This window comes from Odocoileus virginianus, chromosome 13, assembly GCF_023699985.2.
Source record: "Odocoileus virginianus isolate 20LAN1187 ecotype Illinois chromosome 13, Ovbor_1.2, whole genome shotgun sequence".
NCBI lineage: Eukaryota > Metazoa > Chordata > Mammalia > Artiodactyla > Cervidae > Odocoileus > Odocoileus virginianus.
The window spans coordinates 4,336,924-4,358,613 of NC_069686.1; the positions used below are offsets into that span (position 1 = coordinate 4,336,924).

At 37.1% G+C, this 21,690-nt stretch overlaps 1 protein-coding gene across 1 annotated transcript in view; it reads right to left on the reverse strand.

Moving 5' to 3' along the window:
* Window positions 1–236: 236 nt before the first annotated feature.
* The window catches only part of FAM171B (family with sequence similarity 171 member B), a 73,789-nt gene continuing 52,335 nt past the window's right edge, over window positions 237–21,690 (reverse strand). Inside the window, exons 3-8 of the mRNA XM_020911898.2 lie at window positions 20,258–20,350; window positions 16,828–16,986; window positions 13,951–14,121; window positions 9,898–10,014; window positions 5,035–5,158; window positions 237–4,774 (exon numbers count right to left, since the gene is read on the reverse strand). Of these exons, the coding sequence (XP_020767557.2) occupies window positions 3,427–4,774; window positions 5,035–5,158; window positions 9,898–10,014; window positions 13,951–14,121; window positions 16,828–16,986; window positions 20,258–20,350 (2,012 nt within the window). The 3' untranslated portion in view covers window positions 237–3,426. The remainder of the gene's footprint in view (window positions 4,775–5,034; window positions 5,159–9,897; window positions 10,015–13,950; window positions 14,122–16,827; window positions 16,987–20,257; window positions 20,351–21,690) is intronic.

Here is a 21,690-nt window from a genome sequence, read left to right on the forward strand (position 1 = left end):
TCATTGAATGGAAAAATGACTTGTCTATACTCAGCTTTAATAGTCAAAATGTGACCTTTGGAGAACATGAAATACAAAGAGAAATCATGTTCATTATATAAACATAGGGTATTCAAATATTTATTTTACTATAGGGAGTGTAATCAAGAAAATAACTGAATATTCATCTTCCAGATTAAATAACAATTTAGGAAGGAATGTTTCATAGTTTACCCAAAGTAAAACAGTACATCGGGTACATTTTTAGATTTTATTATCTTTAATGAACTGTTTAACATTTTTACAAATCTTCAGATTTTTAACAGTTTCCAGCAGTAAATATAGTAGTGATGGCATAAATACACTGAAATGTGAGATTCCTCTGATGAGAGAATACAAAAGATAGAAACACCTGGAAACAGAGGGCAAAACGTCAACTCTAGTTCTGAGATGGAAATTAACATAGTTAAATTCTTTACAACTCTAGTACGTGGAGAAATGAGTAACTCATTCCCTATAAATGAATATGTAACTTTGAGCTTCACCTTCCTGGAAGTTTTGAGGGGCATTATTTGACCCAAAGATCCCCAAAACTTTTATGTATTGATACCAGAGGATTCAAACATACAGAAAGTGATCTGAAAATGATTGCCAAAGCAAAGAAGTGCTTTTATTCCTCAACATTTGTGACCTTCGTGGTATATACTGTGTATTATAAAAGGGCATAATCCCTATACAATTGCATAAATGTCATACAAATGGATTTTACAAATTCAAGATCATATGTATTCAAAAATACATATAGCTGTGCTTTAGTAAATGAATCCATCAGTTCATTGAGGGATAATTTTGCTTTTAAGTTATATCCAAAGTATATACAAAGGATCCACAAATGTTAACAATTTGTGACTAAAATTCTCAAGGTTTTCATTTGCAAAAAACTGTGGTGGTTTTCAATTTAAAAATTTTAAGAAAGTTGTGAATATTGCCGGTTTATTATCACTTGGGTTAAGAAAAAGTAGATGGCTTCAGCTCTTTAACAGGAAATTTGTGAACTACTCACAAATGAGAAGTTACACATTTTGGATCATTAGAAAAAGATAAATTACCTATACTTCCCAACTGAGAACAGAATGTGCAGTGTATAAAAAAATAAGGTTTTATTCTGAAACCAATAAAAGTATTTCTAGAAAAGCCCTTGGGGATACATCTTCTCATTTCCTTTTCACAAGAATGAGTAAGTGGCATACCTTAATGGCACACCCTTATATCAAAGTGTGTATTCCATTACCAAGATGAGAGACTGAACATTTTTAAGGGTGGGAAAAATATACACTTAAAATGTCAAAGTTCAGTATATTACTATATAGTTTCTAACTTCATTCCAACCTAGATTGAAAAAAGAATACACAAAGAGATGTTACTGGCATGCAAAATTCATTGTTCCAACGTGAAACACTAGATCTATATTTTTAATAAAACTGCACATCTGTTTAATTTGGCTAACAGAAAGAAAATGCACATTTAAGAAAGATGTTATCATATCCTTCTAATAAAGCAAGTCTATATCAAAGGCACTTCAGCAGAGCACTAACTCCTTAACCTTTTCCAAATCATTTTCATTTATGTCACCTTTAATACATCTTTCTGTGTAAAACCAGTAAGAAACTGCCTCTAATTTTGGACCTTATCACCCCTCCCTCAAAAAAGTAAATGTAGGTATTAACCAAAACATTTCTCTCTTCTATGGATTGGGGTAGAATATAGCAAACCTTTACCTAGATCTTTAAATTCTTTGGGTTAATACAGAAAGGAATGTTATCTGACAATTATATGCTTCAGAAATGGTTACAGGAAAAACCTGGCTGAAGTCTACTGTCTTGGGGGAAAAGCTGTTGTCTTTTGCTGTATATCTATCTACAGTTTGACTGAAGCTAATGTGGTTAATTTTAGTTCTTACAACTTGTTTATGTGCCTTGGGTCTCTATGTTGCTCTCATCTTAATTAGTAGTGCATGAGAAATAAAGCAATTTAGTTTCATCACCCCCCCCCCCCCAAGGAAAAGGGTAAGCTGCTTCAGACATTTGCCTTTATGGAAATTTTAAGAAAAATGAGATGAGTTGATTTTAATTAACAAAGTCTCATTTTTAGGACATGTATGATAATTCAGAGTTGAAAGCACTTAAAATTAAAAACGGCTGTTGAACGTGTTCACACTAATTCTCTGCTATGATGAAAAGAATATATTACTTCCAAATCTGGAAAAAATGTTATATAACTTAAAAGCATTTAAGTGATTTAAGAAAAATCTTTTACTTCTCCTGTGAAATTGAAACTGTTGTTCCCAAACATTTTTTAGAATGTCAGCAATAAAAAAATCTGGATGTATACCTGGGATCCTGAAGGTATTCTTGAATCTCAAGAGAAATGGCATGTTTTTTCTGCTTGACATTTCAGAAAAAATTGAAATGTTTACTTCCTTTAGCTCCACATATTTTAAGTTTGGATGTCTATAAGAAACTTTCAATTCATTGATTTCTTAAAATCAAGTTTAATAGTTTAAGTGACTTTTTTTTGAATAGAAGAAATATCTTAAAACGGATTTCAGTCTGTATGTATCAGTGAGCCTTAAAGATTGGGGAGGCGGAGGAACGATTTTCTTTTTAAAGACTGGTAAAAATTTTTCTTGACAGCTAAGCTCATTTCCCTTTTGGTGATGGGGAAGGGGGTAAGAAATTTTTAAATAAAAATTCAGTATCAGAACATTCATTTCTCAGATTTCTAGATAAACTAACACCTTTTTATTCTGTGAAGTTTTATCCAAAAACAACCAAAGAGCTGGCATTTCCCTCTCTAACAACCAAGTAGCTTCTTGCCCATTTTAGGTGAGTATGGAATTTACTTTTGGGTTGATACAATATACATGCTGTTTAAAAATGAAAGAAGATGTGGTTTGGCCTTTGAACTCTAGAATAACATCAATCCAGAACATTTATCCAGTTATTTTCAAGTATATGCAGTGGAGAATATAATAGTAACATTTCACGAGAGTAATACAGTTTCATTTCTAAATGTTTCACAGGGGTTGTCAAAGCAGAAGCAATATTTTTGAAAGCAACTTTAGGAGTATACTTTTCACTGTTATTCTTCAGAGTCAGGGCTCAACTTGATGACTGAGCAACAATTTCGGATACTATTTTACATTCTGAACCCTCAGATACTTCAAATTCATCACCCAAAAATAAATAAATAAGCATAGGCCAGAAAAAAAGCATTTCTTGGTATCTTTCTCACTACTGAATTACCATTTCACTATTTACTCTGCTTGAGACATGTCCAGGGACCATGAGATTGCTCAGTCTCAGCTTCTTCAGAAGTTCACACAGCAGTTTACAATAAAAAGCAAGAATAAACAGCACAAGACAACAGACACAACCACTCTTGGTGTTAATTTATGGGAATCAGTGGGCGTTCCTCTCGCTTCTTCCAGATGTTAGTTTTGCTCTCTCTCTTGGCTAGTGGTGGTGGTCTGCCCCTTTTTTTAGTGGGGGATATATTGGCTTCAAACTCTTCAGCGGTGCTTTTTCTCCCTGGGGACTCTTCCCCAGGGTGCTCCATGATAGCTCCACTCCCTCCATCTAGGATGTGCCTTAAAGCTGGGTCCTCTGGAGAGCAGACAGTGGTTCCACTCTCACTACTGCTCAGGTCTAAGTCTTCTAAGTAAAGGATCTTAGGCTGATGCATGCTTTTGATGAACGTTTTCTCCCTCTCCAGTTTTCTACTTGAGTGGTGCTCATTCATGTCCACCCCAGAGTCCAGACTCGTGTCATTGCTCTGGGCTCTCTTGCCCTTTTTCAGGTCTATGAAGGAGTGCCTCACCTGTGCGACCGGCTTTCCATCAAGAGACACAAACCAGGCTCTGGGGTGGGGGGAGGGCTTTCCTTTGGACAGTTCTAGGAGGGTCTGTTCTGAAATTCCTTGAAGCTCTGATGAAAAGGGAGTCATTACAACAGCTTCATTTAGTGTTCCAGGGACAGAAACAGATTCGAGGAGGCTGTTTGAATATCGGCTCCAATCTGAAGTTTGGGATGGCAAACTCTGTTGACCTTCCAGTGGGATATTCTCTTCCCTGGCATCTGGGGGCTGGGCATGAGAATGCATTGGCATTTTCGGTAATGTCTGTGTAAAGTTCTCTCTATTTACTGGCTCCATCAGTTGGCCATAGACTAACTGTCCCTTTCTCGGCAGAGTAGCTGACTTAGCAGGATGCAACTGCTCTGGAGTGGGGAAGAGGTCAGATGTTTGAAGGATGGCTATGGGCTGGCTGTAGATGTGCATGATCTGTTCTGGAATGTGGGAATGCCCATATGCCTCTTCATTACCTGTGAGATACCTCTTTTCCTCTTGTGTATCACCTAGAGACGAAGACATATTGTTGTTAACATGTTTAAGTTGTTTGGACCCTACATTGGGCTCCAAAGACTGTGCTGGGTTTCTGGAGTAATTATTTTGATTAACTGACAGAAACGAAACATCTTCATTGTAGATTTTTAAATTATCCCGAGTTTTCACCATGGAAACTCTTTCTTCTGCTTCCACCTTGGATGATTCCTTTTTCGGAGGGCTGTACGAGGAGCTTTTGGCATTGAATAACTGTGATTTGTCCTCAGTCTTTAATGCAACTTTGACTGAACTGATGTGATTTATGTGAGTTGTTGAAGTTGTCTGGTCTCTCTTGAGGACCTCAAGTTTAGTGGTATTTCTTTCTCTTTTCTGTGGAGTACCACACTTATCCCTAGAGTAGAAGAGAAGGCAAAAAAAAAAAAAAAATGTTTCAAACTTATCTAGAAGGTTTCATTTAAAAAAAAAATGTTTATTTTATATATATATATATATATATATATAAATAATGCTACTGTTAAAATATATCCATTTTTATTTTAATCTATATTTTAAATATCAAACCATTGCTTTCTACAAACTTCGTAATACACAGAACTTACATGACACTAAAATCAGACAGTTTGTGTTCACACTCATTACTATTGTTCTTACCTGCAATAACAAAGAAGTACAGCAAAAAATCCAATGACAATGACTATTGTTCCTCCTAATATGGCTGTGAGAAATACTGTGTGGTAGGCAGTTATGTCCTTTGAATCTCCATTTATACCTGACCCTAAGTAGTTCAAAATAAACAAAGAGAAAATATATTACTTTAGGTCAGACTTTCAACTGTGTCCCATCCTGGGTGAGGCAGATTAAAGATGTGTACAGAGGTCTATTAATTTGTTCCCCTCCCATGGCAGGCTTCTCTGTGGATGGAAAATACTTTCCCTACCCCTGTTAGGCTTAATCAGTTGACTTGCTGTGCCCAGTGAAATATGAGCACCTTAAATGACTCTGTATAAATTGCCTGTCCTCTGCTAAGGTCTTCTATTAAGTGAAAAGTATATCCTAAAGTTTTGCTATTCTTTTAACCTAGGTTCTGGAATGAGAAAATAATCTTAAAATTGAACCAGGTCAAGCCCAACAGTCACAAAATGAAAGCAACAAATAGAGAGCAGGCTTATTTGTTACTGATGGCTGAATGTTACAGAAAATGGTACCAAGATGCTAAAGTGCTGCTGTTACAAATCTTAAAATATGTGACACTGGCTTCCAAGTCAAGCAGTAAGGAAACTGTTGCAGGAGGTAGTAAAAATAGTGACTGAAGTTATGTGGTAGCAAAATGTTTGCTGGAATAAAAAATATTTCTAATGAGAGCTTTGTGCAAAGAGGTTTTGAGATAGAATGTAGTAAGCGTTGATATTAGCTGCATTCAATTTAAAAAGAAAATTTAAAGATAAATTTTAAAAGAATTTGCTATAGTAAACAGGGGTGAAAAGGCCAATGAAAATGCAAAAATTAGGGGCCCTGAAAAATCAAAAGTTGTAACTCCTTCAGACAGGACTCTAGAATAACATGGCACCATGATCCCCATAAGTTAAGCCCAGCAGAAGCACAGTGACCCATTATTATTCTTTATGAGAAAACATATATACAATGTTGTGGTAATTACTTTGTCGTTTTTGTACAGTTGCTAAGTCATGTCTGACTCTTGTGCAACCCCATGGACTGTAGCCCACCAGGCTCCTCTGTCCATGGGATATTCCAGGCAAGAATACTTGAGCGAGTTGCCATTTCCTTCTCCAGAGGATCTTCCTAACCCCAGGGTCAAACCTGCATCTCCTCCATTGCCAAGCAGATTGTTTACCACTGAGCCACCAAGGAAGCCCCTGGAATTGGCTTAACTGCAGTAAAAGCAGACTAAGCGTGCGGATGATCAGTGGAGGTTCTGAATACTCTGCATGAAAGGAGATGCAACTTACCTTGAGGTGATGTTTCAACATCACTAGGACTTAATTTTGCTCAGAAATGTATACAACAAGTCTACTGATTAGTCTCAACTGGATTCTAATGTGTATTTGGGGTGATGAGACACCTGATTTTCTGCTCATCTCAACCATAAGAAAAAGTCCAGCATGAGGCTTTCAACTTCACCAAGGACGCTGGAAAGACTAAGGACACATAAAGACTTAGACCCTTTAACTTTTACATCATCTAAGTTGACTAAAGTATAGTGACATTAAAGGATTTGGGGAGAAGCAGTGTTTTGTTTATGCATTCAGACTTCAAAGCCAGAATGCCTGAACTGGAATCCTGGCTTCACCCTTTCTGTGTGGTGTTGGGCAAGCTTCATTCACTTATGTCTCAGTTCACAGCTGTCATACTTGTTACAACGATTAAATAAAATATTGACAACAGTGTTTAGCACACGATAAGCACTCAGTAAATGTTGGCTATATTATACCACTGTTGTTAAATGAAATGTCAAGATTAAAGAAGAACGGGCACTCCAGTACTGAATACTCTCTTAACTGGTAACAGATAATAAAATGTTTATCATATTGAGTAGGCAACCAAGCCCAGCATTGCACAATATGACATTTCTTCAAGAAAAAAGATAAGAGTAACAACTCTATCCGTAGATTACTATTTATGATCCAGAGCTGCAACACAGTAAATAGTTAGACTTAACTGGGTGAAATTCAAGTTCTTCTCCAGAGCATATCTGAATATACATTTTCACAACTGAGTAATGTAAGCAATTTTCACTCCACAGAATTCCAACAGAACTCACCTTTGGAATTAAGAGGCTGAGGATATATCTGTCCCAAATCTTAAGTGTATGACAAGAGCAGAAAAGCAAACAACTGCATGTGTGTATGTTAGTGTGTATGTGCATGCCCAAGAGAGGTTAGAAAGTTAGAAAATTACAATAAATTTTCATTCTGATATTTGAAAATTAATGGTACTTGTTTGATTCTATACTCAGCTATCTACTTACCTATAATAATATGTGAAAAACTAAGTGATTTTAATTTCTTGCACTTAATATTTTTTCAAGGAATTCTAGAAATTGGTTTAAGATTTATTTTAAAAACATATTTAGTAATATCATTAACCAAATTATAGCTTCAGCACACCAGACACTAACTAGCCCATCACAGAACCAGTTGAATTTCACAGTAACATTTGCATCCTAAACTGTTTAGGGACATGAGTGATACTCATATCCAACTCCTGCAATTTAGAAAAAGGAAAACTAATACTCAGATGGGTAAGGACCCATTTCAAGCTCACCCTGTTAATTACTGTTAGAGCCAGAACTACAATCAAATTAAAGTTATCCATATTTCTCATATGGACTTTTCAAAAGCATAACTAGAAATTATCTAATAATCCTACAATTCTGTTAGTACTCTGATTCACACAAAGTTGTTCCCAACATAAAAGCTAAAACAAAACTTCTATTTTAGAAAATTATTTAAGCTTTTATAATTCAGTCATCTTGCATAAAAGGTATATTTATCCATATTTCTCATATGGACTTTTCAAAAGCATAACTAGAAATTATCTAATAATCCTACAATTCTGTTAGTACTCTGATTCACACAAAGTTGTTCCCAACATAAAAGCTAAAACAAAACTTCTATTTTAGAAAATTATTTAAGCTTTTATAATTCAGTCATCTTGCATAAAAGGTATATTTTTAGTGGAAAGCACATTTCTCTGTAAAACTCAAGTGCTCCTGAGGTCATTTTTATCAGAAATGAAATAACTTGGATTTAGTTGAGTTGGAGTATTAAATATTAATTGTTCTTTTTCATCAATATTTTATAGTTGCAAAGTTAGAATAGGATAAGATCAGACAGCTGGCAAGACTGCATGATATTTTGCACCATAAACAACAAAAGCAATCACCCTCTGGTTTCTGAATAAACAAACTCATAAGCACTACACTGAAACAAAAACAGAACATTCCTCATGATTATAATGGTTAACAGCTCATATTTCTTCTACTGAAATACTCTATTTTAGCTTCATTTTTGAAACAAAGTCTTGTTACCTTGCATGGTTTAAAAATCAAAGGTTGTCAAATGTAAAATGAAAATAAACTATATAAAAAGTTTCAAAAAACTCAAAAGCTGTCAAATAGGCAGCCATAACAAAGTTAGCCAATACACTGCTACTGAGAAATGGATGTAAAATGTTATCCGTATCCTGGATCAGGGCATGCACCAGGACCATCACTGAACAGCATGAAACAGCCAGGCTGCAGCTGCCTTTCAGCTGGAAGCCAAGACACTAGCTAAAGCAAAAGAATTACTTCTGACACAATTAAAGATGAAGGAGGGACATATGCATTCAGCTTTTACACTTTCCCTAAACTTTACAAAAATGACACTGAAAGTTTTGCTCTGTCTTGTTTTCATAAATACACATGTCCACAGGTTTGAGGAGAATGAGAACAAAGACAGGGGCAACAAGATGCTGACAGCTGGCGAGCTGACTTAGCAGAGCAGGCAGCAGGGAAAACCAAGAAGCAACTCAACTTATACCAGCAAACACCCAGGAGGCCTAACGAGTGGTTGCTGGCCCACAGTGCAGCCAGTCTATATGACAGCAGGTTACAGTATTTCTTTTTTTAAGATGACTTAATGGATGAGATATGCAATGTTTGAGAACTGAGATATTTACACAACTCAAGATGTAGGATTTCTAAGTACAAAGTATACAGATAGATTGATAACCATGTTAATTGATACCAGTTAAATGAGGAAAAATGAAACACTTATTTCTCCTAGAATATAAGACCATTCCTAGCACACAGCTCTTGGTTTTTGCCCACCTTCTGTTCATATGTCAAGCCAATCTTCATTTGGGCCATCACCTGTCTTACCCTACGAACACTAGGGACACTATTCAACAGTCCTTCCTCCTCCCCACCACACCTCCACCAAGGAAAACGCTCATGATCTAAGTCTGAAAATTCTTCATCCCTAGAAAGATCAGGAACAGTGTGAGGAAAAAACTGCAAAGGGTTAGGATCAGCCACCTTGAAGCAGCAGTCTTCCAAAGACAGGAAGCAGGTCTGATAACTGGGTCCTCTAGGATTCCTGCCTTTTACACTCTGCCTTTTCAGCCTTCCCTAGGATCCTGCCAACTCCTGGTATCCTAATATATGTTTCTAATTATCCAACATCTGCTCCTGTTGTTTGCAATCAAAAGCTCTTAACTGATCTGGGTAGAATTCATTCATAAAAAGCAAACTAAGAAAATTCTTGACTTGAATAAACTTTGTACTTCAGATTCATCAGGTATTACAGTTGTAAAGGACCCTAGAGTTCATGGAACTTAATCTTTCCCTATAAATCTGGAAAACATGAAATAAAGCTGAGATCAAGAGACTAGAAGCTTTTTCCAGTGTAATACAGTAAGTAGCAATGCTTAGAATAAAATGGGAAACTAATATCAGTTTCAGCATGACTATTTGGATTTTTTTAAGTTTATATTGTTTCATTTTTACCATACCTCTAGTTCCTGGAAGTGGAGCTGCTATCCAGTAGCCCAAATGTGGTGCATCATATGTCCAAATTAAATGACTGTTATATTCCTTGACCATTCCCTGGCCATGATTTACCCACGCACCTAAAAAGGAAGGCAAATAAAAAGTACTAATCAGTTAGCTTATATATCTTGAATGCTAATAGGAGTTTGCTGATAGTCATGTACAGAATACTTTGTAGGATATTTTCAAAGATGAAAACTGTGACAATATATTTTCATAGGATAATATATATATCATAATATATATTAAATAAATTGATTTTTATGACCAAAGGATACAAAATAAATATAAACTTTACATCATATATAAAATCTATATAAATTTTATATAAATATAAAAAGGGTATCTACTTAGGGAAATCATATTCTCCAAATAATGTCTACATTGTTTATATTAAGATATGTCTTAGTAAGAATGTAATTAAATCCAAATTTATTGACAGATGGTTGTTACCTGCTCTGGGGTTCTGATTAAATGCTCATAGTGTGTGTTTTATAACCTTATTAATATTTTTATTAAACGCTGTTTTGTTCTAATACTGTTGGCATGATTCTTTTAGAACTAAATGTCTTAAAAAAGTGCTATTCTGATTCAATTAAATATCAACCACAGAAAAAAGAATTCAGTAAAACCAGTATCTTTTATGAAATCCAGCATTACAAAGCTTGTTTATAAGTTTGGTCTAGGTTTGTATTTGTTTTACTGATCATTGTAATGATGTATATAGACAAACTTGAAATTACGGGAGTGAGTCAACCTGCTTTTTGAATAGTCACATTAAACTTAAGCAGTACATGTGATGAAGCAATTCAAAAATTCTGCCACTGGAAGGTACATGAGAAACAGGCTTTTTTCAGGAGAAACAATCAGAAAGCAGAACTCAAAGCAGATATTCTTCTTTAAAGTGTCTTGAAACAATTCTCTCATTCAACAAGTCAGGGGATTGAGGCCAGAATAAGTCAAGTGACTTGTTCATCATCATATTGCTGGTAAATGGACCAGGTCTTACAGCTTTTAATCCAATGTTTTACAGTACTATACCACTGTGACTTATAATAAGACATTTATATATATGGTCTTAAATCCCCAGACAGAGCTCCTAAAACCTTGTAATTCCCTATGTGATAAGATCCATAAAGGTGGAAAGACTGTCTTTTCTTGTTGACAACAAGCCAATTTCAACCATGTCTGAGTTTATGGTTTGTTTTTTTTTTTTAGTTTATGTTAATGAGGTGAATTTTGGAAAGTCCCAGTGGATGGGGGCTGGTTGCCAGGGGAACCAACTGCACGTACCTTTCATCCCCACCCCCACACACCCCTGTAGAGAAGGGAGAGGGGCTGGAGCTTGAATTCAACTGTCATTGTTCAAATATTTAATCAAGCGTGCCTACATAATGTGACCTCCATCAGTCCCTGAACTGCAGGGTTCAGAGAGCAGAGCTGGTGAACACGAGGAGGTGCTAGGAAGGTGATGCACCCAGAGGAGAGAGCACTGAAGCTCCAAACCCCTTACCCTGTGCATCTCTTTCATCTGGCCATTACCAAATTGTATCCTTCTATAGAAAACCAATAACCTAGTTAGTAAACTATCTTTCTGTGAACTGTTCTAGCAAGTTACCAAACTTGAGAGGAGGGTCACGGAAGCCTCCAATTTATAGCCAACTGCAGCAGGAACATGGCTGATAAGTTGGGCTTGCAGTAGGCCTCTTGAGTTGCAGGTTGTGGGACCAAGCCTTTAACCTGTGGGATCTGACACTAACTCCAGACAGACAGGGTCTCAGTCAGTTCACTTCAGTCGCTCAGTCACATCCGACTCTTTGCTACACCATGAACTGCAGCACACCAGGCCTCCCTGTCCAACACCAACTCCCGGAGTTTACTCAAACTCATGTCCATTGAGTCGGTGATGCCATCCAATCATCTCATCCTCTGTCGTCCCCTTCTCTTCCCACCTTCAATCTTTCCCAGCATCAGGGTCTTTTCAAATGAGTCAGCTCTTCACATCATGTGGCCAAAGTACTGTCGTTTCAGCTTCAGCATCAATGCTTCCAATGAACACCCAGGACTAATGTGCTTTAGGATGGACTGGTTGGATCTCCTTGCAGTCCAAGGGACTCTCAAGAGTCTTCTCCAACACCACAGTTCAAAAGCATCAATTCTTTGGTGCTCAGCTTTCTTTATCGTCCAACTCTCACATCCATACATGACCACTGGAAAAACCATAGCTTTGACTAGATGGACCACTGAAGGAAATTTTAGGACATTTAGCTCATGTTGGAGGGTATAAGAAAAATACCCTCACATTTGGTGACCAGAAGTGAAACTTTTGAGTGCAGAATAGAGTTGAAAGAAGAGTTTGTCCCTTACAACTACCTTTGTTACTTGCATAGTTTCCAGGCTTTTTAAAATAATATATCTGTTTTGACCTTCTGTAGTGAGCATGTTTGTGCCTCACTACATACCTTTTCAGGTTCAATGAAACCTCAATTCCAAATCTCTTTGAGAACACACTGCTACCTCTTCTTAGTCTGCATGATTAGTTTAGTGCTCCAATCCCAGCTCCAACACATGACTTAAGCCTGAATAAATCTATGAAGTCTATTTGCAGGCCACAGACATTTGTTCTGAGATGGGCATGCAAACCTCCTTCTAGAAATGCAGTGAATCCAAGGGCTTGTGTACCAGCTACTAGGAAAAGAATTTCTCTACCTTTTGGACTTTAACCTGGGCAGTAGAAAGTGAGAGCACCTACAGCCTTCCTGCCACTCCAAAGGGAAATCCTATTTCAGAAAGGTTATTAACACAGAAAACAGATGAGAGAAAAAACAGGTCCTACAAATCAGTCTAGTCTGTGTATCATGACTTAATCCAACACAGTTCTATCCCTAGGCTTTTCAGTTGTGAGGGATTGATCATCTTTTTTTGTTTGTTTTTTGATAAGGATGCCCGCCTTATTTACATGGAAAAACAAAACCAAGAGAAGCAGAAGAGAAAAATGCTATTGAGGAGGTTAATCTCAGGAAACAAAACTGGTACCAAGGTGTTTTTTTGGAAAATAATCACTCTTTCTATCTTCATATATGTATATATGTACAGACATATATAGAGAATACAATGTGATTTATTTTCATGAAATTTGCATATATTTATTAATTGCTTTAGCCAAGCTTTTAGATATAAGTTTATATTGCCTATGAATCCACCTGCAATGCTGGAGACCCCAGTTTGCTTCATGGGTCAGGAAGATCCCCTGGAGAAGGGATAGGCTCAGTATCCTTGGGCTTTGCTGGTGGCAAGAATCCACCTGCACTGTGGGAGACCTGGGTATGATCCCTGGTGTGGAGACCATCCCCTGGCGGAGGGCATGGCAACCCACTCCAATATTCTTGCCAGGAGAATCCCCATGGACAGAGGAGGCTGGCATGCTACAATCTGTGGGGTCACAAAGAACTGGACACAGCTGAGCAACTAAGCATTAGCACTATCGTAACAAAAACGCATAAGAGCCTCAAAATAGAAAACATGGGAATGTGAGTAAATAATGCTATTTTTAAATAATAATGATATTATTTTCCCTACAATTTTATTATACTAATCAAAGTGGGGCCACTTTTGGTCACTGCTAAGGTGCTTAAAATTATAATATTACTGATTTAGTGCTCTACTAAAGATAAAACATTCATCAGTTCAGTTCAGTCGCTCAGTCGTGTCCAACTCTGCAACCCCATGAATCACAGCACGCCAGGCCTCCCGGTCCATCACCAACTCCCGGAGTTTACTCAAACCATGTCCATCGAGTCAGTGATGCCATCCAACCATCTCATTCATATATAAATATTAATGTTTAAACAGTAAGGTATATTAAAATTTAATATCCTATGTAAAATAGAAATTTGTCAATTGTACCTTAATAAAGCTGAGATATTTTAGTAACAATAGAAACCTATTTCTAAGATAAACATTCAAATATTCAAAAAATTCAAAATATTCAGAACCTTTTCCCATAGTTCACATACCTGTGTTCATATCAAATGTCCAGGCAGGTATGTGATCCCCTGCACTCACATCATTTGTATGTAGAAGAGGAAGAGTAATTTGAATAGAGCCATCCACCTTTAATTCTTTTCCTCCAGAATATATTTTCACACATATTGCAGCAAGAGGAGTTAATTCAATGCTTTCAAAACCTAAAAACAGAAGACAGTTCATTAAAATCATATGGAAAGCACAAATTACAGTTATATATTAACAACAAACTAATATTGGCCTAAAATATCTACTTCCTCTATTTCAACCAGAGTTAACCAGTGTAATACCAAATAGATACTAGATTCTATTTGAGGATCTTTAAACTATAAAATATATCATAAGTAAATGCTATACTTATGTAACACTGAGACATCATGTTATGAGTCTAATGATCTAATTCTCTCAGACTCCTCTGATTTAATGTCACTGGAATCTAAAAGTCAGTATTTTTTTGTCTTTAACTTTCTATTTTACATTGGAGTATAGTTGGTTAAAAATGCAGTGATAGTTTCAGGTGTACATCAAAGTGATTCAGTTATACATATACATGAATCTATTCATTTTCAAATTCGCTTCCCATTTAGGTTGTTAACTAATACTGAGCAGAGATCCCTGCGCTATCCAGCAGGGTCTTTGTTGGTTATCCATTTCAATAATTTGATGTTTTTAAAAACCTACAAAACCATCAGGAAGGCTGCCTCTCTGTGAAGGAGACATTTGAGCAGTGGCCAAATGACAGGTGCCATCCATGCAGAGACCTCAGAGAAGAGCCTTCCAGGCAGAAGAAACCAGGGCAAACCCCCCAAATCAGAAGTGATCTTGGCATGTGTAAGAAGGAAGATGAGAGCGAAGAGGGAGATGGAAACAGCGTGAGGCCATGGAAAGGAATTCTAATTATCGCCGCCACCGAATCTGGTAATCTATCTTCAGTTATCAGACAGGGCAACCACTGGCTTATTGGAGATTTTCTGTTAAATATAAGAGATTTAACCTTTATAAACGTCCTAAAATTCTATCCATAAGATAAGCGAAGTAGTGCCATACATATTCTGTAGAATAGTTGCACTGGTAAGTAATGTACTGTAAAAAGTACTATGTAATCTGTAAGTAATCATATCTCATATCAAACTGTAAAACCAGCTGGCTTTCTTAACTCCACCCCTCGGTTCTGTGCAGTCAGTAGCTTCAAATACTGAATGCATCTGAAACTGATGAGGTCAACACCCCACCATTTGGAATAAGACCAACTAGAAGAAAAGGAAAAAAGAGTCTGAAAGACAATGAGGAGACTTTAAAAAAGCATTTTCATATTCACAGAACTCTAGAACTGTGCAATCAGTATATTAGCCATGAGCAACATGTGGCAATTGCAAGTTAAATGAAATTACCAGTTTAGATCCTCAGTGCACTGGTTATATTTCAAGAGCTCAACTGCCCCCTGTGGCTAACTGCTACCATGTTGGGCAGGACAGAACACCCCATTTGACACCATGGCTCTAGGACTTTTAAAATGTTAGCAGTGTCAGGACAAGTGAAACATCTAATGAACAATCTCCAAAGCAGGTGGTAGAGAAATGATGAAGGGCAGAATATGTTATAACTTCTTCCCACTGAATCTAATGAGTCTTGTTCATAAAAACCCTCCAGGGCAATATGAGCTTCATTTGTGAGAGTGCATATTGGTTATCATGCTTGTCATGCTTTTATTTTGAGCATCCTATAACTTATACCTGCAAAACTTTGGCAGGTGTCTTAGATTGGCTTCTTCTCCTGAAATAACACTTTGGAAGGGAGGAAGCACTCATCACTGAGAGAATGAAGGAGTAATACAGGAGAAGGAAGTCAACACAGGATGTGTTAATGAAGAGTATGTACACTTTATGTACTCTTTTCTGTCGCTGGTTGAGAGCCTGCCTCTTGAAAGGGCCAAGTTTGCTTTCTGGGCCAGGGAATGCCCTTATGCAGAGCCACAAATACATGCAGTAGGAAACATTTAGTCTTGTAACGGAAGAGAGGGTCATCTGCCTGGGGTATCAATGACATCAACTATAGCAGGTAAAAGAAATGCCTATCAACCATAACACCTATTTGTTTATTACTCTAATTTCTGACTAGTCCCCAAATGATATGGACCAAAAATCTGACTCACGTGAAACCATAAAAATTACAGATTGTCTGAGGTGATTTTAAAAACAGTGGAGTTTCTTACTGGCAACAAGTGGTAGAAATGGTGGAACAAGTGTGGATGTACAGAGGAAAGATACAGCTTTAACAGAGGTCATTCATGAGTTAATTGTTAAATAAAATATAAAATCCCATCACCTCCTTAACTTAGGTCATGACAGCCTTATATATTACTACTGCTGAATCTGAAAAATACATTTTTTCAATATTTACCCTTTTACTCAAAAGTATTTCAAATATTTCAAAATTTCCAATTGCTCACTCCAATCTACAAACTTTTTTGTTTCCAACAATTATTGACACTTCTGATCAATTTAAGAATGATTGGTCAAATCATATGTCTAAACTTCTTAATCAAATTTCCACTTTTAAATGCATTTTTAAAATTTGCAAAATTTTAGAGTAAACATTACTATTTTCTATAGTTTGCTTACCTCCTTTGAATAAAAATACCCTGTAAATTAAATTCCCCATTAACTTGTAATTTATGCATAAGGTTCTGATATAATCTCTTTCATAATGTACTAGAATAAAAGGACTGTCTATAAACACTTTAATAACTGTTTATGTTTCAAAAGTGATGTCTCCTCCAAAGTGTAAATTAATATCAAACATCTAAATAAATAGTATTTGAATATGTACTGTTTTTATAAATAGATTATATAAAAATTAGGAAATACCTGACTTATTGAGAGTAATGCCAGTTGTATACAGAAAATTATCCACTTTCAAAAACTGCTGTAGAACTGTAAGGTAGCCTGTAACATTGCTAATATGATGGTTGTTGGGTAGTTTAATTAAGGCTTTTGAAAACTGAACACTTGGTTGAGATTTGGCATCTGGAAAAAGGAAATCTCATTAGCAAATAAACAAAACAAATGCACAGTAAGCACAGCACTATTGGTCAGGACATGTTACTCTAAGTGAACCAGTTATTTCTAAAACATTACTAACATCATATAATAATGATTATTTTATATTCAGATCTGAATTAACAAGAAATGCCGCTTTCTTTAACTCAAAGTCCTGCACTCAATATGCCAGCAAATTTGGAAAACTCAGCAGTGGCCACAGGACTGAAAAAGGTCAGCTTTCATTCCAATCCCAAAGAAAGGCAATGCCAAAGAATGTTCAAACTACCACACAATTGCATTCCTCTCACACAATAGCAAAGTAATGCTCAAAATTCTCCAGGCCAGGCTTCAACAGTACATGAACCATAAACTTCCAGATGTTCAAGCTGGATTTAGAAAAGGCAGAGGAACCAGAGATCAAATTGCCAACATCCGATGGATCATCGAAAAAGCAAGAGAGTTCCAGAGAAACCTCTACTTCTGCTTTACTGACTACACCAAAGCCTTCGACTGTGTGGATCACAAGAAACTGTGGAAAATTCTTCAGAGATGGGAATACCAGACCACCTGACCTGCCCTCTGAGAAATCTGTATGCAGGTCAGGAAGCAATAGTTAGAACTGGACATGGAACAACAGATTGGTTGCAAATCGGGAAAGGAGAATATCAAGGCTGCATACTGTCACCCTGCTTATTTAACTTATATACAGAGTATATCATGAGAAACGCTGGGCTGGATGAAGCACAAGCTGGAATGAAGATTGCCGGGAGAAAATCAATAACCTCAGATACGGAGATGACACCACCCTTATGGCAGAAAGTGAAGAACTAAAGAGCCTCTTGATGAAAGTGAAAGAGAAGAGTGACAAAATTGGCTTAACACTCAACATTCAGAAAACTAAGATCACGGCATCTGGTCCCATCACTTCATGGCAAATAGATGGGGAAACAGTGGAAACAGTGAGAGATTTTATTTTTGGGGGCTCCAAAATCACTGCAGATGGTGATTGCAGTCATGAAATTAAAAGACACTTACTCCTTGGAAGAAAAGTTATGACCAACCTAGACAGCATATTAAAAAGCAGAGACATAATTTTGCCAACAAACATTCTTCTAGTCAAGGCTATGGTTTTTCCTGTGGTCATGTATGGATGTGAGAGTTGAGCACTGAAGAATTGATGCTTTGAAACTGTGGTGTTGGGGAAGACTCTTGAGAGTCCCTTGGGCTGCAAGGAGATCAAACCAGTCCATCCTAAAGGAGATCAGTCCTGAATATTCATTGGAAGGACCGATGCTGAAGCTGAAACTCCAATACTTTGGCCACCTGATGTGAAGAACTGACTCACTGAAAAGACCCTGATGTTGGGAAAGATTGAAGGCGGGAGGAGAAGGGGATGACAGAGGGTGAGATGGTTGGATGGCATCACCGACTTGATAGACATGAGTTTGAGCAAGCTCCGGGAGTTGGTGATGGACAGGGATGCCTGGTGTGCTGCAGTCCATGAGCAAAGAGTCGGACATGACTGAGCAACTGAACTTAGATCACACAAGGCACCTTTAGCCTAGAGTCTGCTTGAGCTTGATTCATCTGCCCAGAATTTCTTCACCTTTGAGTTTCACTCTGGAGAACCACACACTGACTCATGTGGCACATTCGGGGTTTCATTTCTGCAACAGGAGTAGAGGTACTGGTGCATGCCAGAATGGGCTGAAAGCAATCAATAGCATCTCATTATCCTCTTGACCACAGTGATTTGTTGAGTGATGGAACCTGTGCCAACCAGGTAACGAGATGCAATGTGAATTCTGGGCTTCCCAGGCAGCGATAATAGCAAAGAATCCACCTGCCAATGCAGAAGATGCAAGAGAATGGGTTCGATCCTTGGGTTGGGAAGATCCCCTGGAGTAGGAAACGGCAACCCACTCCAGTATTCTTGCCAGGAGAATCCCATGGACAGAGGAGCCTGGTGGGCTACCAGTCTATGGGATGACAAAGACTAGGACACAACTAAGCATCTGAGCACAGACAATGTGAATTTTGCTTGGATTTCCAGGGGCAAAGACATGCTATTCCCTAGTAGATTTACTGTGAGTGGGTATGTCCAGGAGTTGCAAAAGCCATCCTGTGACCAGAAATGAGAACTCATTTGAAAATAGGCACAATAAGGGGTGGAAAGTTGAACAATGGAAAGAGTTTGAAGAGGCCAGTAAGGAGTAAGACTGTCTCAAGATAATGGCCTTTCTCTCCACACATGCAGGTCCTATTTACTTTTTACCCTTCACACATAGTTCTACATCCATCCTGCTGTGCACCACAAAATCAGTGCAAGAGTGAGAGATTCTACTACTCGCTCAGTAAATTCCTCCAAGATTAATCAAGCCCCAGCTTTTTCCAAATGGTAGTATTAGGTTTTCTTTAATACATTAGGACTAAATAGGATAGCTTCTAAAAATGAAGAATTTCAAAAACTGTTTTTTACCATGACTCTTGTCTTGGACTCTAAGGTTTTCTGCCTTTACCAGTCATTCCTATTATGCTTTGGTTCTGAACAGATTTCCCAAAAGAAATAAGTGAATTATTGTCACTTACAGAGGTTTTACATAATATGCAGTAAGAGTTACAAAATGCTGGGATTTCCCCTAAGGACTAGTTAAGGGAGGTGTGGAGGTAGGTGAGGATGAAAGCTATCATCTTCGAGGTTGCTAAGCAGAGTTGGAAAACACAGTTTGAATCACACCCCAAATCAGGCTTCTTGTATTCCTGCCCTTGGGACATGTGAGTGGGGCAAATCATGTCTGCTCAGCAGATACTTAATTCCCCAGCCTCAGACCTTTCCCTCGAAGGCAGCAAGATTAATGTCAGAGGCAGGAATGAAGGTGACCTGGTCACAGGATGCCCCAAAGGTCTGAGTCCTTTTCCCAATTTCACCAACCACCAAAGCCCAGTAAGAGATGTGATTTGGGAAAAAGTTCAGAGACTCTTTCCAGTATTTCTAAAAGTCAAATGCTCTATTGAGGGTGGCTAAAATGATAAAAGAGAATGATTCCTACTACACACAAAAAATATGTATGCTATAGTTTGCTAGTGAAGTAAGAATCAGTTCAGATCAACTTATAGTCAATACCAGTCATCCCAGATTAATTTAGATTTTTCCCACCTTATAATCAACATTGATCCATGGGTGAAGTAGTACAGTTATACAATACAGTCACTTTCAAGTGTTTACTTACTAGTTAAGAAGAAATAAAGTACTTACCAGCTAATTTTCCAGTAATTAAAATAGTGTCTTCAAATAGCCATATATTTGCTTGGTTTTGTGGGAACAATGAAAGTGTAACTGATGAATATACTGTGAAATATAGCACAATTAGAATATTTTATTAGACATGGAGGGAAAACTGGGACAAATACAGTTCTGCTCCAGCAGGCCCTAAAAATGTAGGAAAAACAAACTGTGATGGGAAAAGCAATTCAAAACAAAGGAAGAATGACTGTAAAATAGAAAGGGGAAGAAGAGGAACATAATTAAGTGAGAAGATTGGGCATCACTACTAAATTTTTTTTAAATTTCATACAATACTTTCTACCAAGGTGACTAATGATGTTCTCTAACCCTATATATATGTATATATGTGTGTATGGTCAAGCTAAATGCTTAAACAACCCTCTGTTCTTTACTCTATACAATCATTACTTATTTCCTTATAGTTTTTAAAACCTTTTTTCTTGCCTTCATGATTTTAGGTTCTTTAAGGGGAGTACATCCATTCTTTTTTAACTTCCCACACAAAGGTTCAATGCTCTTCTTCACAGCGTGGTTCACCAAACAGACTGAGTTGGCAAAGGATGAAACAGTTTAACATACACATGATCCAGAGGCAACTTTTAGTAGTAGGCAGGATGAGGCCGAACCTGTCTACAAGAGTAGGTCTCTGAAATGACTGGTGAGATGAGGAAGTGCAGATCCCTGAAAGATAACAATTCTTTCAAGATGAGAAGCAAGAGGAAGGGATAAAAGACCATCATTTTATAAGCAAGAACAAGTCAGATAAGCTTACCAATCCTGCAAAAGAAAAAGGTTTTGAGGTTTTATCTAAAGTACAAGTTTTCATTGATCTCTCCCCTCCATGTGATGTATTTAAATATCAACAGAAACTATACAATACCCCTAAATCACTTAAGAAAAGATAAAATACACTTGCCTGGGAATACTTTTAATTATAGCTTACTGTTAAAGGGAATATGAAAAAGAGGATAAAATATAAAAGTATACAAAAATTATGAGTGGATGTAAAACAAATTTTTTTCTTAAATAGAAAAGGAAGACTACCAATGAAAGTAATTTTACTTCAGAAATTATTAATATTTAGACAAGTTGTTGGAGTTCCAAGATTGGAGAGGAGGTGGTAGGATAATAGCTTGGACCTTGAGATGACTGGATCCCACACTTGGGTGCTTTCTTAGTCCCAGGTGTTGAAAGGGGCTACCCTGACAGCTTTTTCTATTAAGCTTGAGGAGAATCTTTCTGAATCTCATTAAAATTTGCATTCAGACTTCCTTCGATTTACATAAATGTTTCTGATTTTAAAAGGGATGTACATCTTCTCTGGAAAAGTTGAGAAATACAGAAAAGGAAGAAAATGATAGTCATCACAGTACAATCATACAGAGACAATCACTATTAGTATT